The sequence below is a fragment of the Mesocricetus auratus genome, unplaced genomic scaffold, assembly GCF_017639785.1.
Source record: "Mesocricetus auratus isolate SY011 unplaced genomic scaffold, BCM_Maur_2.0 Super-Scaffold_100007, whole genome shotgun sequence".
Lineage (NCBI taxonomy): Eukaryota > Metazoa > Chordata > Mammalia > Rodentia > Cricetidae > Mesocricetus > Mesocricetus auratus.
Genome location: NW_024429191.1, coordinates 49,018,720 through 49,035,989, shown reverse-complemented (window position 1 = coordinate 49,035,989; position 17,270 = coordinate 49,018,720). Strand labels below are relative to the sequence as shown.

At 46.7% G+C, this 17,270-nt stretch overlaps 1 protein-coding gene across 2 annotated transcripts; it reads right to left on the bottom strand.

The window, feature by feature from the left end:
- Positions 1 to 8,185: 8,185 nt before the first annotated feature.
- LOC101839449 (C-type lectin domain family 10 member A) lies at positions 8,186 to 12,383 on the bottom strand. 2 transcript variants are annotated; one of them, XM_040749003.1, is made up of 10 exons: positions 12,195 to 12,383; positions 10,959 to 11,115; positions 10,228 to 10,341; positions 9,695 to 9,790; positions 9,539 to 9,610; positions 9,394 to 9,465; positions 9,158 to 9,244; positions 8,917 to 9,068; positions 8,734 to 8,840; positions 8,186 to 8,602 (listed from the first exon to the last, which is right to left on the bottom strand). In XM_040749003.1, the coding sequence occupies exons 2-10, from the start codon at positions 11,023 to 11,025 to the stop codon at positions 8,446 to 8,448; spliced, it is 924 nt and encodes a 307-aa protein (XP_040604937.1). In that variant the 5' UTR covers positions 11,026 to 11,115; positions 12,195 to 12,383; the 3' UTR covers positions 8,186 to 8,445. The 2 variants fall into 2 exon arrangements, with proteins under 2 accessions (XP_040604937.1, XP_040604936.1); XM_040749002.1 differs by having other exon boundaries at positions 10,959 to 11,061.
- Between the last annotated feature and the right edge of the window lie 4,887 nt (positions 12,384 to 17,270).

Below are 17,270 nucleotides of genomic sequence, written 5' to 3'. Positions count from 1 at the left end.
AGATCTGTTTCACTAAAAGTCAAATATCATGAAACAGTTACAGAAAAAATATCAAAAATAACTCAAACACAAATGAAGATTATATAAATCAGGATAGGGTGGGGCACTTTTGTTTTCAGAAGTCTCTGCTCAGGTACCCACAGCACAGAGGAGAGTCAAAACAAGTAACAAAGAGTCTCTGGCAACTAATTCCAAAGCAGCAGGGAAGGGGACACAATGGGGGTTAAGTGATGATGTGGAGGGAATGGATGTTGGCAGCACTGCTCCAATACCCAGTCTGTTCTGAGCAAGACACTTTCTCTGTGAAGTAAAATCTAGGTAAACACTAGCATATTCCTCAAACGGAAAGAAAACATCCAGGCAGACTCAATCCCAGTGTCTTGTTCCACAAACCAGCTTGGTTCTGACATCAAAAGCTGCTGCGGCAATTCTTCCAGGTCTCTCATAAACGCCGTCCTTACGTGTGCTGAGGCTGAGACAGAGGGGCTGTGTGGGGGAGGGGCTGCCTGGTGAGAGGCATGGTGGAACTGTCCCTTAGCTTTCTTTGGAGAGCCATAGCAGCCCCTTCATCTCCTGACACTCACCATCCACAGTGTGCAGAGATGGAACCATCTGTGTTCCAGAACTGGTGATCTGTGGGTTGGTACTGTTGGTTGGTCCACCTTTCTTCTCACTGTGGCTGCATTCATATCATCTGCCTTGGGTCACTGAGTTAAACTGTTTGGGGCACTTAATACCCCCTGTTCCACTAGAGAGCTGGTGGGAAAAACCCAGTGGGGGGCAAGTCTGAATGGAGACACTAAGGGTCGGGGCACATCACTCCAGGACAAGATGGATGGACTCGACACTTGGAGCTACAAGGATGATATAGCCTTGGTGTTAGGATTCGGGTGTCTGTACTGGCCTGCTCTTGGGGTTCTGACATATAGGTCCTCAGCTGCAGCTGCAGCCACTAAGAGCACCTCCTGTGCACATTCACTATTTTTCCTTTTAAAAGGGCCCCGTCCCACCTCCTCCCTCTCTCTCTCTTGTGCTGTTCCTGTCTCCAAAGGCTGGTCTCTCTGCTCCCCTCCCCTCCTCTCCCATTCCCTTTCCCCTAATTAAAAGAAAAATCCCCCATGTGAGCTCTGTCAAATGGCATCTTTTTCTCTCGAGCAGCTTTTTAAAATTGCAACACTTGGTGGGGATCTTTGAGGAAGGGGCGCTAAGAAGGGAGCTGTGGAATGAGCCTGGAAGACGGACAAGAGGTCAGCGTGACAGTGATAAAGGTTGTGGTGAGAGCCCCCCATTCCTGACATCCCACGTAGTCTCAGGAATGGAGAGACCCCAGAATGGGCCAGATGGTCTGGAAGGTGGGGCAAGCTGTAGTTGGAGGCTGGCATGGGAAGAAGGAGGAGGCGGAGGAGGGGGAGGGGGAGGAAGGGGAGGAGGGGGAGGGGAGGCTGTGGGTGCCCGCTGCTGTGAAGACACCGGTGTGTTGTCCCAGCCAGCATCCTTCCCTCCTTTTGTGACTACTTTCCTGCTCAGAACCACCATCTTCATCAGGGTGCTCTGACTACTTTCCTGCTCAGAACTCGTCGTCTTCATCAGGGTGCTCTGAAAAGCTTCCTCTTCCCTTCCTCCCTCAGGAGTTTTCTGCCCTGATGTTAAAAGCATCAGGGCTTGGAGTCATCTCGGTATTCTTTTTCTTCCTTGACTCTCCAGGCAACCTGAGGATTGTGTGCTCAAGGCTGGACTTTTCCCCCTTCACCATGATCACAATGCGCAAATTCATTCCTTGGCTTTCTCTAACCGATCTGGCATTGTGACTGTTGTCACTACTGTCATTGTGCTGATATTTTTCATGTGAAGAAACCACGATCGAGGAGCATTTACCTGGGAGCTGGCTTACAGTTTCAGAGGGTTAGTTCATGATCTTCATGGTGGGAAGCAGACAGGCCTGGCACTGAAGTAGTAGCTGAGATCTTACATCCTGATCCAAAGTCAGGAGGCAAAGAGTGAGACTGGGATTCAGATTTTTTTCCCAGTTTTTCCAGACAGGGTTTCTCTGTGTAGCTCTGGCTGTTCTGGAACTTGCTCTGTAGATCAGGCTGGCCTCGAACTCACAGAGATTAGGATTTGGATTTTTATACTTCAAAGCCCACCCCCAGTGACACACCTCCTCTAACAAGGCCACACCTCCTAATCCTTCCAGAACAGTTCCACCAACTGGGGACCAAGCTTTTAAATACATGGGCCTATGAGATCCATTTTCATTCAGAAATCAAGAACCAACGTAAATCTTCTCTCCTTAAAGCTGTTCCTGCAGAGCCGGGCGTTGGTGGCGCACGCCTTTAATCCCAGCACTTGGGAGGCAGAGGTAGGTGGATCTCTGTGAGTTCAAGGCCAGCCTGGTCTACAGAGTGAGTTCCAGGACAGCCTCCAAAACAATACAGAGAAACTCTGTCTTGAAAAACCAAAAAAAAAAAAAAAAGCTGTTCCTGCAGACATTTTGTTACTGACTAAGGGGTGAGGGTTGTCTGTATTCTTTCTCAAGCTTTTGTGAGTTAAAAACACTTATTCTAATGAATTTTTATGACTTTATGCGGTTGTTCCTGAGAACTGCTTTATACCCACCCGTCTACAGTTTCAGTTTGCCAGGCTTGCATTATTCATACCTAGACCACTGGGATTTTCCTTTTTATCTCTTCTTAAGCCCAAAATTAATTAGAGAGGTGGTAAGATAATATATATCAATGCAGGTGGTAAGAGAATGCGTGTCAGTGCAGGTGGTAAGAGAATGTGTGTCAGGTGGTAAGAGAATGCGTGTCAGTGCAGGTGGTAAGAGAATGTGTGTCAGGTGGTAAGAGAATGTGTGTCAGGTGGTAAGAGAATGTGTATCAGGTGGTAAGAGAATGTGTATCAGGTGGTAAGAGAATGTGTGTCAGGTGGTAAGAGAATGTGTGTCAGGTGGTAAGAGAATGTGTATCAGGTGGTAAGAGAATGTGTGTCAGGTGGTAAGAGAATGTGTATCAGGTGGTAAGAGAATTGTATCAACGTAGGTTTTCTAAAGGACGCACGTTCATGTTCACTTCTGTTCTATCGTAGCCAGAGTACTTTCCTTTTTGTTCTTAGCTGAAGTCTTACTTATGGGCAAATACTTGACCCTGTTTCATTAATAATCCCATTAAGTATGAGTATAACCCAGCTTGTTTGTCTTCAATCCTGTCTTAAGATAATTGATTCTGTTAGTATTAGCATTTCTCATACTAAGAGCCACAGTGACAAAGATAGCATGGTACTAACACAGCAAAACAGACCTATATACCAATGAAACTGAACAGAGGACTCAGAAATAAACCTACACAGCTATGGACCCTAATTTTTGACAAGGTTGTCAAAATCACACACTAGAAAAAAGACAACCTGTCTAATAAATGGTGCTGGCAAAATTGGATATCCACTTTTAGAAGAACAAAGCTATATCTGTATAAGAGTCAATTCAAAATGAATCAAATTTAAATTAAAACCAGAAACACAGAAATTGCAACAGAAAACAGAGAGAACACTTCAGGACACAGGTATAATCAAATGATTTCCAGATAAGATTCCAATAGTACAGGAAATCGCGCCAAGAATTAATAAATGGGGCTGCATAAAACTAAAATGTTTCTGCATAGCAAAGGAAACTACGTAAGTAGTAGAGCAAACAGACAGCCCACAGGATGAGAGAAAATCTTAGACCAGACAGGGCTTAATATAGATCAGGGGTTAGAATAGAGCTTATCTGTTTAACCAAAAAAGTTGAACACAAAAGCAAAATAAAACTGTCAATCAACGCCGGGCAGTGGTGGCACATGCCTTTAACCCCAGCACTTGGGAGCAGAGGCAGGCAGATCTCTGTGAGTTCGAGACCAGCCTGGTCTACAAGAGCTAGTTCCAGGACAGGCTCCAAAGCCATAGAGAAACCCTGTCTGGAAAAACAAAAACAAAAAAAAATTGTCGATCAACAAAAGAATAAACAAATGAAATAAACAAAAAAAGAAACATACATAGCAAACAGGCATTTTTAAGTGTTCAGTGCCCTTAGCCATCAGGGAAATTAAAATTAACTACTTTGAGGTTCCATCAGAATAGCTATTATCAAGAAGAGAGGTGGCTGGTCATGATAATACACACTTTTAATCCCAGCACTTGGGAGGCAAAACTAAACAGATTTCTGTGAGTTCAAATCCAGCCTGGTCTGCAGAGCAAGTTCCAGTGCTACATAGTAAGACCCCCTTCCATAGGAAGGGAGAGAGGGAGAGGGGAGGGAGGGAGGGAGAGAGAGAGGGAGAGCAAGTTCCAGGACAGCCCGAACTGTTATACAGAGAAACCCTGTCTCAAAAAACAAACAAACAAACAAACAAAAAGCAATAACAAAACCTTAAGTCCTGGTTGAACTGCTTTGTTTTTTCAACTTGACACAAGTTTGGGAAGAGGAACCTAAATTGAAAAATTACCTCTATAATATTTTCATAAGAATGCTGTCAGGCATCTTTTTGATTAATGATTGATATGGGAAGGTCCAGCTCACTGAGGACAATGCCAGCCCCTGGGCAGATAGTTCTGGGTTGTGTAAGAAAGCAGACTGAGTAAGCCATGAGGAACAAGCTAGTAACAGCACTTCTCCATGGGTTCCTGGCCCCAAGTACCTGCCTTGAAATTCCTACCCTGACTTCCCTCAGTGATAGAGGGTATGACCTGAGAATTGTAAGATGAAATTAACCCTTTCTTCCCTAAATTGCTTTTGGTCATGGTGTTTTATCACAGCAATAGAAACCCTAATTAGGATGCTTTATCAATGTTAGCAGAGTATCAACTAGTGAAATCAGAATGGACATGCCTCAAAATAAGTAAATAAATAAATAAAAGCTAGAGCTTCAGTATGGCCGAGCTGTCTCACTCATGTCTATATACTCAAAGGACGCTCTCTATAGCCCACTACGGAGTTACTTGAACGTTGGAGTTAACTGCTGCCTTATGCACAGCAGCAAGGAAGCGGGATCAGCCTAGCTGCTCATCAGCTGATAATGAAAATGTACCGTGTATGCACAACGGAATTGCCAATAAAATGAACGGGTTGGGAAAATATTGTATTAAATGAGGTGGCCTAGACTCAGAAAAACAAAAATTACATGTTCTTTTTTGGTGAGGATCCTAACTTATATGCATAGGTATGTAAGTAGGGATAAGCATGGATGTAGAATTCGAAACTAGAAAGGAGACCAGGAGAAGGCAGAAAGAGTTAGGAGGGGGTGGGCAATAGACCACGGGTGACATGAGAATAGAAATGAAGTTAAATGGGGGTTAGAAGAGCAAAGTGGTCAGAGGATGGGAGAGAAGCCTGCAGAGAAGAGGAAACAAAAACAAATTTGTTTGAAAATTCCATAATGATTTTATAATTTTATGCTCTTATGTATGCTAATTAAAAAGAACTTTAATGCCATGTAGTTAAATCAGTGCTTCTCGCCTGCAGTTTCAGTGATTCTGGGCTGTTTGTTCATGGGATTTGCCACCTGTCTGCGAATAGGGCTTCTGTTTGTTCTGAGGAATGCAGCACTGAGAGGATTTCTGAAGCACTGGTGTGGAGTGGTTTGGCTCCCAGGAGTATTACCACAAGGAGGCAGTGGCCAGGGATAATCCTCTTTGACAGCTGACACTCAAAGAACAGAGCAAGCTAACGCAGCTCCCACACACCTAAACACAACAGAGCCAGATTCCTAGCCAGAACCCACTCTGTTCTCACAAGGCTACTGTGAACCCAAAGCTCCTGAATGCGGCCAGCTCTGCTAATTCCTAGTAACCAAACAACTCAGAATGGCCAAGGATTTTCTCTTTCTTTTTCTTTTTCTTTTTCTTTTTTTGGTTTTTAGAGACAGGGTTTCTCTGTATTGTTTTCGAGGCTGTCAGTCTAGCCCAGCCTCGAACTCACAGTGATCCGCCTGCCTCTGCCTCCCGAGTGCTGGGATTAAGGGTGTGTGCCACCACCACTCGGCTTTTTTCTTTCTTTTAAAAATTAAATTTTATCTTTATGTGTGTGTATGTGTGTCTGTGTAACATGTGCAGGCAGTGCCTTCAGAGGCCAGAAGAGTGCATTGGATCTCCTGGCACTAGAATTACACAGACGGTTGTGAGCTGCCCTGTGGATGCTGGGAATTGAATCTGGGTCCTCTGGGAGAGTAGCAAGTGTTCTGAACTTCTGGGTTATCTTTCCAACCCCAAGTATTTTTTCTTCATTATTACATCTGATACAAATTTTAATAAAGTAATAGATTTTAAATCAACATACAAAAACTAATAGTCTCGCCAGGCGTTGGTGGCGCACGCCTTTAATCCTAGCACTCGGGAGGCAGAGGCAGGCGGATCTCTGTGAGTTCGAGACCAGCCTGGTCTACAGAGCGAGTTCCAGGACAGCCTCCAAAACAATACAGAGAAACCCTGTCTTGAAAAAACCAAAAACAAACAAACAAACAAAAAAAAACCTAATAGTCTCCCTATATGGCAATAGCAGACACACAGAGAAAAAAAATTAAGGGAAAATCCATTGATATCTTCAAAAGAAAAAAATAGGGCCTGGAGAGATGGCTCAGCTCTTTAGACCACTGTCTGCTCTTGCTGACGACCAGGTTCCAATTTCCATCACCCACATGACAACTCATAACTGCCTATAACTCCTATCCTGGGATTCAATTAAATGCACATGATACATAGATGTATATGCAGGTAATATCCTCCCCCAAATAATACAATAGGCTATTAGATAACCCCAGGAACTGATATGGGATTGCATGGGATTAGAAAGCTTCTATAGGATCTGGAGAGATAGGAGCAATTAAGAGTACGAACTTCAGAGGACCTGAGTTCAGTTCCCAGCACCCACATAAGACAGCGTCATCTCGGGAGCCCACTCCACATGGACGGATGCTCTCTCAGCCTGGACGCATGGGGAAGAGCCTAGGTCCTGCCCTGGATGAAATGATAGTCTCTGGAGATCCCCCCACGGAGGGCCTCACCCTCCCTGGGGAATGATGTGGGGATTGGGCTGGGGGTAGAGGGGGTGGGGGTGGGGCTAGTGGAGGGGGGGGAGCTGGGATTGACATTTGAAGCATGCATGTTTCTAATTTAAATAATAATAAAAAGACAGCGTCACCTCCTAACGATCCACACTCTTCTGGCCTCCATGGGCACCAGCACTCACTTGCACATATATGATTTAGGATTTTTAAAAATAAATGCATGAAATCAGCCAGGCTTGGTGGCACACACCTTTAATCCCAGCATTCAGGAGGTGGAAGCAGGCCGATATTTGTGAGTTCAAAACCAGCTTGGTCTAAACAGTGAGTCCCAGGTCACCCAGGTCTACATAGAGAGACCCTGTCTCAAAACAAAACAAAATACCATGAAACCAGAAGTCTGGGGAAATGGTCTTGCAACTATGAATTCTTAACTGTGCCTACAGACCTTTAGAGGCTCAGAGAGGTACAGAGAGCTCTTGGGATCCTCAGTCAGAACATGGTGTGTGTGTGTGTGTGTGTGTGTGTGTGTGTGTGTGTGTGTGTATGTGCCTGTGTGTGTGTGTGTGTAGGTCAGAGAATAACTTGCACGAGTTGGTTCTCTCCTTTCACCATGTGGGTACCAGGTTCATACTCAGGTCACCAGGCTTAGTTAGCAGCGGGTACCTTTACCAGCTGAGCCTTATCACCAGCCCAGAACACAAATCTTAAAAGGTGTGTTCTTCACCTTCTTCAGTGACTTGAACACAAAATGACAACTCTTTCCTTTTCCTGAAATGGTTTACAAAGGTTCCTCTTTTTTTAGTTTTGAGACAGTGTCTCACTGTGTAGCCCTGGTACCTATTGTGGAGCCCAGACTAGCAATGATCCTCCTGCCTCTGCCTCCCAGAGGTCAAAATTATTAATATGAGGCACAATATCCAGCGCCATAATTTTCTTAATAGTGCAGTTATAGTCCCCTCACAGTTGCTGAACACGAGCTCTTGGGAACTCAACCAGAATGTTAACTATTTTCTATAAGTCTTTTGGGGACACTAGGCTAACCACTCAATGTTTTGAATTTGCTTTTATTCAGTCAAAGATGACAAATATGCTTTATATAGTTTTCTATATTGTAATCCAATTTTGATATGAATAAGACAACACCAAAATCAACAAAACGTATTTAATTTTTGTTACATTCAAAAGTTGGTTATACTAAGCTGCACACTGCACAAAATATCACAGATTTCAATAACCTCATTCTTCCGAACACCACACCACCCATCTCAAACACAATCCTTTCTCCTTGCCTTAAAATTCTCAATAAAAACCATCCCCAAGAATGTCAAGACTGGATAGGATTCCAAATCCCAGGCTTTAGCAGCTGAAGGCATTGACACTGAAGAAATAAATTAAGTGGAGCGGGCTTCTAGCTATTCTTGGTTAGCTTTGTCTCGCAGACCCAGCGGAAGGGCCTCTGGCAGACGTCATCATTCCAGCGGCCTTCGGAGGTGAAGTGGGCACAGTCCTCTCCTCCTCCCAGCCCGTGCCCATACCAGTTATCGGGCTGCTCTGAGGCCCAGTGCCTATGAATAGACACAGGTGTGAGTCTCCAGAGACCAGACTCTGAATCACATCCCCAGATTCTACCACCTGCCCCAGAGACAAAGCCTCGGGAGAAGAGGTGGTCCCAGGCAGATGTGCAGTGCACACTCACGTAAAGCCTTTCTCAAAGTCAGTTCCATCCACCCATCGCCAGGGCCCGTTTTGGTCCGTCAGGCCCATCCAGGTGACCATGTTGGATAATTGACCCTGAAGAAAATTCTGAAGAAAAAAAGAGTATGGTCATCTCCCCCTTAGACCAGAGAGCCCCCCTCCAAAGAGTCAACTCAGACATCACCTGCTCTGCCATGGAGTTGACCACCACCAGGTGAGCATTCTCCAGCTGGCAGTATTTGTCAGCATCAGGCCACGACTTCTCAGACTGAGAGAACCAGTAGCAGCTGCCTTCGTGCTCCACCCAGTGAAGAGGGCAGCAGGCCATTTCAGAGCCTGTGAAGAGAGGGAGGGTGGAGAACAGGGCGCTGCCTAGCGTGCCATCTCCCAGAACTGGAGCCAACTCCGCCCATCGCCATCCTCACCATTGTTCTTGAGGCTGGCCAACTGGCATGTCAGGAACTTCAAGTCCTTCCCCAGCTCTTGGACACGCTCCGTTATTTCAGACAGGCCTGGGACACACAGAAGGAAGTGAGAACAAAGCTCTGCTGTGACATCTGCTTGACAAAGAGTCCCTGCTGCTCAGACGGCCTGCACAGGGCTCAGTCTAGGAACTACACACGCTCATCTGCCCCCAGGGCACAGGAAGCCCAGGTCTTACCTGTTTTGAATTGCTGTTCCTTTTTCTCCACCGTGCTCTCCAGGGAAGAAACCTTCTGGCTCAAGTCTCGTCCTGGAAGACGGCAGTTCAGCACCAGGAACGGCTTCCACCCACACCCTCTGCACTCAGACACCAGGCCTCTCACCTGCCAGCAGCTCCTGCCTGTGGTCATCCACCTCTACCTTCAGGGAGCTGATCTTCTCCTGCAAGCTGTTGCCTGCACAGCAAGGGACCGGAGCTCAGGCCTCTGCCCTCCCTACCCAGCCACTGCTGCCCAGAACCTGGTCAGAGCCCAACTCACCCCTGGAGATCAGGGCCTGCAGTTCATCCTTTGTGTTGGAGGTGACGTTGTCTAAAGTGGCTCTCAGGGTGCCTAGGTCCCTCCTTAACTGGGAATCTGATGAGGGCGACAGAATGATCAGAACCAAGGCTGCTCGGTCCCTCTGTGCCAGCACTGAGCTGGGCACATTGCACAGAGAGTAGCGTTCTGGTCCCAGAGTCCCGGTGGGGCAGGTGCCATTGTCACCCAGTACTGCACATGAGCAAACCCAGTCTTAGGAGGTGAGGTAATGTGACCGTGTAACCCAAGCACAATAAGTGACACGGCCAGCAGCCATCCCCATCATGAGTCCCCATGTCCCCACCAGTGTCCCCACTGCTGCTGTCAGCTACTACCCACTCCAGTCACTGTGCTTCTCTGGCTGTTAACCCTGTCATTGCCATGGCCCTCACTGCTGTCCGCAGGTGCCCTCTGCACCCATCACTGCCCCATCGGCCTGGCCCACCACACACCCCAGTGACTCCCCTCTTCCCTGCCACACTGAGGACACCCACTTTGGGATCCAATCACAGAGACAACCACCAGCAGCAGGAGGCCGAGGACCAGGGAGAACAGGAGGAGGCGGGTCCAAGAGAAGATATTCCACAGGAAGGACTGGGGGGGAGCCGCTGAAAGAAAAGAGGGCGTCAAGACTCAGCGGATCCAGATTGTAAGAAAGGAAGGGAGAGAAAGGGTTTCTGGGGTGAGGGGGTTAGTGAAGGCTTGTCACTGGAAGTGTAGGGGACATAGAGAATAAGGGGACTCTGGATACCCAGGCATTTGATGCCTCCAATGTACTGGAAATTTATGGTTCCCTGGACCCCTCACAGTCCTGAGGATGTGGTTAGCACCTACTAGGAACCCACATGCATTTAAGCAAACAGAAACAAGCATAGCACTAAGGTCTTGTAATCAGAGCTCAGGGGAGTGGGGATACTGATAGGGCACAAATAGGGGCAGCAAGGTCCCTAACAGGTCCACACATGTCTGCATGATGAAATAAACACATTCCCCTCCAAACTCCACTGCCTGCATTGCACACTCCTCTTCTCCCTCACAGAGCACAGGAAGCCAAATCACTGAGGTCTTCCTTGGCCCTGTATCTTCTTCACAATGGGCCCTCGGTGCTAAGCCCTGACGCCACCAGAGTGAGGCACACAATACTGCCCAGGGTGAATACATACATAGACTATGACAACAGAAATTCCAGCGACCTGTTGGGAATGAGTGGCTGCTTTTCTCTCACCTTTTCCAATCTCTGGATTTTTCTCCTCGATTCCTGAGTTCTGGAAGTTTTCATATGTAATTGTCATGCTTGGACAAACACTAGGCTTCTGGGGCTGTCTGAACTGAAATTGAGAGACAGGATCCAGGCTGACACAGAGCTGGGACCAAGGAGAAATCTAGAAGTGGTGTAGAACCGAGATAAGTCTGGAGCTGAGATCAAATATGGCATATGCTATAACCAGAAGGAAAAGGCCTGGCGGGGGCAGGAGAGATGGTTCAGTGGTCAAGAGCATTTGCTTCTTTTTCAGAGGACCCAGGTTCAGTCACCAGCATCTACATGGTGGCTCACAACCATCCAAAACTCTATTCCAGGAGATCTAATACCCTCTTCTGGTCTCTGTGGGCAACAGGCACATACATGATACATATACGTATATGCAGTCAAAACACACACATTAAATAAATAAATTGCAATTGAAAAATTAAAAAGGGGGTGACATGCAGCTGTGCTAGAGATGGGGTCAGGATTGGGCTTAGTATCAGTTGAGTTTGGAATGTGGAGGTAATGCTAACAGCTAAACCTATTGCCATTGCTAGGTCTGACAGGACCTGTCTTGATACTGCGCCCTTTCCTTGGGCTGGCACCTGCACTGGACTGGAGCCATGGGAGAAACTGGGCAAAAGCTTGCAGAGAAACGGGAAGCAGAATAGGGATGAATTCAGTCTTCCATCACGGCTGATTGGAATGTTCAAACTGGATCTAGGACCGAAACTGAGATCAGGATAGGGCCGGTGGACAACAACTGGATCTAGGACTGAAACTGAGATCAGGATAGGGCCGGTGGACAACAACTGGATCTAGGACCGAAACTGAGATCAGGATAGGGCCGGTGGACAACAACTGGATCTAGGACCGAAACTGAGATCAGGATAGGGCCGGTGGACAACAACTGGATCTAGGACTGAAACTGAGATCAGGATAGGGCCGGTGGACAACAACTGGATCTAGGACTGAAACTGAGATCAGGATAGGGCCGGTGGACAACAACTGGGCTGCAATTGAGACACAGCTGGGTCTTTGTCTCACGTGGGACTGTGGCATCCACAATCCAATCTAGAATCCGATAAAGGGAAACTAAGTCCCACACTATACTCTTGTATCTCTTCCCACTTTAGTGCCACCGATGCCCAACGCCTCCCTCCTACCTGCAAATTATAGCACATTCCCTGTCCCACTGGTCCCCAGTCGGGTTACCTGTGCGAAGTCTGGAGACTGTGCCTCTTGGCTTCCTTGTGCAGCGATGAGCAGGGGTGGGAAGTCAGTCAGAGTGGAGAACTATATCCCAGAGGGCTGGTGTGGGAGGGACCAAATCAGAAGTCACTAACTAGTACACATGACAAAGTGCTTTTGTGTCCGGTGGTTCATATTTTGGGACAGGCAATTTCGACTTTTAACGGTAAATAGTACTGAGTGGATTGTGATTGGTACATGTGCAGGTTGTGTGTGTTGGGGGAGGGGTTGGGCTTGGGGCTAGCTTTGCACTTATTCTCAAGGGTGTGCCTTCTCCCATTCCTCTTTCTGGGAGCTCTCATGACTTCCTCATTTTTAGAGTGTTGGGGTTAACCGGAAAGAACACTCTGTTGTTTTCTCTTATGCCTTACGTCTTCATCCATTTCCTGCCTATGTATTTCCAAGAATTGTTGGCGTCTCCATCATTTACCCTCAAGCTCAGAGCAGCCTGTTCTCTCATCTTGTTCACTCCTATCACGAGTCCACAGCATCTGACTATTCGCATTAACTAACTCGGGCTCGTTTGCTCTGCCCTTGGATCATCGTGAGTTGGCAAGTGGCAGTCCTATGCCCTTGGATGCTCAAAGTTCAAGTCCTGAACTAGAGGCTCATGTTTCCAGGCTCTAGAGGCTTGGGGTGCTCAGATTGGAGGGGACTGTTGCTCTGGGATTTGATTGTTAATGGCCTGGCACCCAGCAGCTTGAATAATCCTGAGCTCTTAGAAGCAACTGCTACAGCAGCCTTGAGTGCTGGCTAATGTCACATGTCTCAAGTGTCAGGACTCTTGGCTCTTAGGGTTTAGAATCTCCATGTAACTCTTCCAGTGACTATGGCTTGCGGTCCCTTGTCTTTGTCCTTTCGAAGCCTTTCCTATAATACATTGTCCTTTGTTGTCTATGCCCCTCTGCCTCCTGCCACCCTTGCCCCTGGCCACTCGTCAGAATCGTGTAAGTGTCCTCTTGTCTCCTCATGTTGCCAGTCCAGAGCCTGCTTTACGTTCAGTGAAAACCAAAAGTAATTAAAGAAAAGGATATTCGGGTGAAACCTTTAACTGGGCCTAAGTTTGCAACACCTGGAGCAGCCTTTTAAGGTTTCTCCCCACTAAATAAAAGAGTGAGCCAAATAGCCTGCTCCTTTCGCCAAAAAGGGGTGTACCAGAGGCGTTTTTTTCCAATTGTGATATGGTCCTTCATGCAAACAATGGGATGTGTTTGCACCAACCATGTGCTGTTATCCAAGCTATCAGGAGACGCCTTCTGCTTCTGGCCAGGGTGAAAATGGCTGCTAGGGTTCACTGAGGCTTAAGATGGCAGAAAGTGTGCCACAAGCTGTTTGCGTTATATCTGCCTCTGAGAGCTGAAGTTGACAAGCAGCGGTGGTTGCAGTGTAGCTTCCTCAAGAAATCCGCGCAGTGTTCAAAGTAGCCAGATCGGCACACTCACTGATAGTCCTTACTCAAGGCAGCCTGGGTGTCAGAGAGAGGTCTAACACCTGTTACTATCACTTAGTTACATTGCCGGAACCGTCAACACCGCGGCTCACTGAAGGAGGAAACACAACCACGTCCGTCACCAGCAAGTAACAAACAAGGGTTGATATAGCATCCCCTTATTAACAGTTCAATCCCCACAAGCAATGTGAGAGACATTTGAGTGCTGGATAGTTTGTGGCTTATGGCATTTTGTGACACATCCTAAGTCAAACGTCTCTTACAGGAGACGGACAGAAGTCAACCCCAATGTTGCCACCACCCTGGCCTAGCTCTCTGAACATGTTCTGTCTTCAGAACATGTTTCCAATTCATTCATTCTTTGAGTGCCCTGAAGAGACTGTCTTGAATCTGTGAGCACATCCTTTTGAAATGGAGGGCAGTGGGATGTGCTCTGGATCTTGTTAAATGCAAATCTAGGTCAGAGGTCTCCCTTTGACTCAGTTCATCAAGTGTGCTTTACAGGCCCGAGTCTTATTTCATCGCGTGTACAGTTACTTGAGCATTTTCTTCTTTGTTGTTGTTTTTTGTTTTTTCTGAGACAAGGTTTCCTCTATGTAACCCTGGCTGTTCTGGAACTTGCTCTGTAGACCGGGCTGAACTCAAACTCACTGAGATCCGCCTGCCTCTGCCTCCTAAGTGCTGGGATTAAAGGTGTGCACCACTATGCTTGGTTCCATTTTCTTATTGTTAAACATGTAGGTTATTTCCAATTTGTTTCTGCTTTTGCTTTTGTCAGTGCTCTGAATAGCATGTTGTTAGTCAAAGATAAACACTATATTTTGGCTCTGTGACGTCCTCCATAGGCTCCATATTAGAGGCTGAGTCCCCAGCTTGATATTATAGGGAGACAGTGGACTGTCTTAGGGGGAGGGTCTCGCAAGAAGGACTTGGAGGGCTGGAGGATGGGGCAGTGGGGAACAGAGCCATACCTTCTCAGGGGAATTCTGGCACCAAAACCACTTTCCATTTCATTTCCTGGTCATCAGGTGGAGGGTTTTGTCTGCTACATATACCATCCTGACTCACCACTGGCCCAAAGCGATGAGGCCAGTCAGTCGTGTGCTGAGTCCTCTAGAAGCATGAGTTAAAACAGTGAGACATGAGTTAAAATAAACCCTTTGTCCTTGTGAACTCTCTTTGCCCAGGCATTTGCTTCAGTGAGATAAAGCTGACCAGCATAGCTTGGCCTTTAGAAGCTAACACTGAAACAGAATCTAGTTATGAGCTGTTTATAATCAAGCAGACCCTAAGGGGGTGGAGGAAGGTGCAAACCGAGGGAGACCTGATGCTCTTAGCTGCTCATTTGGAGAGCTCAAGCGGTTCATGCAATATTTCCACACAAATTGTTCTGATGGGGTGGGGGCCGGGGGGCAGATTTCCAGAAATAAGATTATCTCTTCCCCAGGGTTGTTTGTTATCACTCTTGGCTCCTGCTGCCACACCGTAGCTTAGTGGCTTTCCTGACCTAACTCTACACAATTTGTATTTATTCTCGGGCGTGGGCCTGATGTCTCTGGCTCCTTAGCTCGACAGATGGCTAATGATGAAACAAAGAGAAATCTCCCAGTCTTTGCCGAGGGACTCTACAAGTGTGTGGGACACACTGTGGTACCCTAGCATGAGACACCCCTGCTGCGGCCTTCACTTCCTGTTTGTGCAAAGCCTCAAGCTTAGACAGCAGTGAGAGACGGTCGGGTTCTTGGTGTGTAAACAACTGAGCACATGTACGTGGTCTTCTAGATCCCCTGAATACCTTGAAGCTTCTCTAATCACCTGTGAAAATTGTAATAAACCACATGAGAAAGGTACAGACAGGCCGAGCGTTGGTGGCGCACCCCTTTAATCCCAGCACTCAGGAGGCAGAGGCAGGCAGATCTCTGTGAGTTGGAAACCAGCCTGGTCTACAGCACAAGCTCCAGAACAGGTTCCAAAGCAATAAAGAGAAACCCTATCTTTGAAAAACCAAAACAACAACAAAAAAACCCAACCAAATAATAATAATAAAATAAAAAGGTACAGACAACCATACTGATTAAGCCAATTAAAAGTATATGAGCCAGCAACCAAGAGAAGACTCAGCCCTCAGAGTCTCCTTGTACCCAAGTTCAGGGGTACAGTGTTTTTACGCACTATGGAAATGATTCCTGAAAGTATAGTCTAGGTACAGTGTTTTTAAAGGGAAAAAAAGTCACAATAATCTCACATCAAACGTATATGAGGGTCAGAGTAACCTTTAGTAATAATTTCAGATTTAGCATGACAATTATTTTGGTTAGTATATGTAGACCACGGTCGACGCCATGGAAATGTCAAATGTGTTGCCAAGGCAGAGATCTGAGAGCTCGGCAACCAAGGCGGAGTCAGCACAGACGGTGTTTCCTCAGTCACCTCCCCATTTCTTTTGGTGACTCTTAAATCTTTGATTTTTATGAAGGGTCAGGTACTGGGTAACAATCAGTTAATTAAGCAGCGCCCAATTGTTAGACCTTGGAAGAGAAGGACAAGAGGACCCATGGGGCCAACGAGTAAGGAGGGCAGCCATGGAATCCAATCAAACCGGCGGCAAAACAATGAGCTGTTGGCCTTTTCTATCTATTATTTATAAGGGCCAACTGCTTTTTGGATGTATAACCAGGCATAATTTACTAAAGAAATTAGATTGTTTGTTATAAACCTATTATTTAGATACAGCACAGCCAATAACTTTTTGTGTTAGTGTCCAGTCTTGGGGAGCCATCAGCATAGCCCTGTAGGGAACATTATGGCTACTATTACCATGAGTCCAAAGGGAGAAAGGGATTTAATCCTCATCTCCAAATGGCCACAGCTGAGTTTCTGAAGCTTTTCCTTGTGAAGGTCCACAGGCTTCTGGATTTCTAACAGGAGCCAGGGTGGATAGTTGGTCTCCGATGGCCTCAAGAAGATGACATGAAGAGGCTGGTCTTCGTGGACTTTCATGGGCCACATTTCTTCCTCCTCAGGCAGTATTGTTTGTTGCCTCAGGAATGGAGGAGTCACAGGATGACACCTGTAACTCAGCGTTTACATGAGTGTATGTACTTGAGCCTGCTGTCCTGATGGCCCTGTGACAGAGCCTCCGTCTTGTATTATTTAAAAGTCTCTTGAGGACTTTTTGCAGAATCAGGTAATTACCTCTTGGCCCTGGAATTAGCTTGTGTTAAGAGAGAAGAATTGAAATCTGTGGTAGAAGTCATGTCCAATTGAACTAACAGGTAGGTCCCACACCAGTCAGGTGACAGACTTCGGGATAAGGTTTCCCTGTTCACAGCAGCCTCACATGTCAGTTTGAGAGACAATGACTGAAGACATTGCTCTCTGCTTCTGTTGTTTGAGACATTTAGGATTCTGACTCTAAGATCGTCTGTCTGTGTAAGAGGATCCCCATGGCATGAGACATGAAGAGTAATTCATCTTCCCTGTAGACAAGGAAGTTTTCCTGGTTTGTCGGGCCTACACGGGTGGAGTGGTCATGCCTACACAGCCGAGGCAGGAACACCAGGAAATCAGACAGTCTTCTTTCCCTGATC

Coding starts and splice junctions, on each gene's coding strand:
- LOC101839449 (XM_040749003.1), bottom strand. CDS start 11,025: ATGACAATTACATATGAAAACTTCCAGAACTCAGGAATCGAGGAGAAA. Junction 9,611..9,694: donor GCAGGCCCTGATCTCCAGGG/GTGAGTTGGGCT, acceptor CTTGCTGTGCAG/GCAACAGCTTGCAGGAGAAG. Junction 9,069..9,157: donor GGCCAGCCTCAAGAACAATG/GTGAGGATGGCG, acceptor CTCTCTTCACAG/GCTCTGAAATGGCCTGCTGC.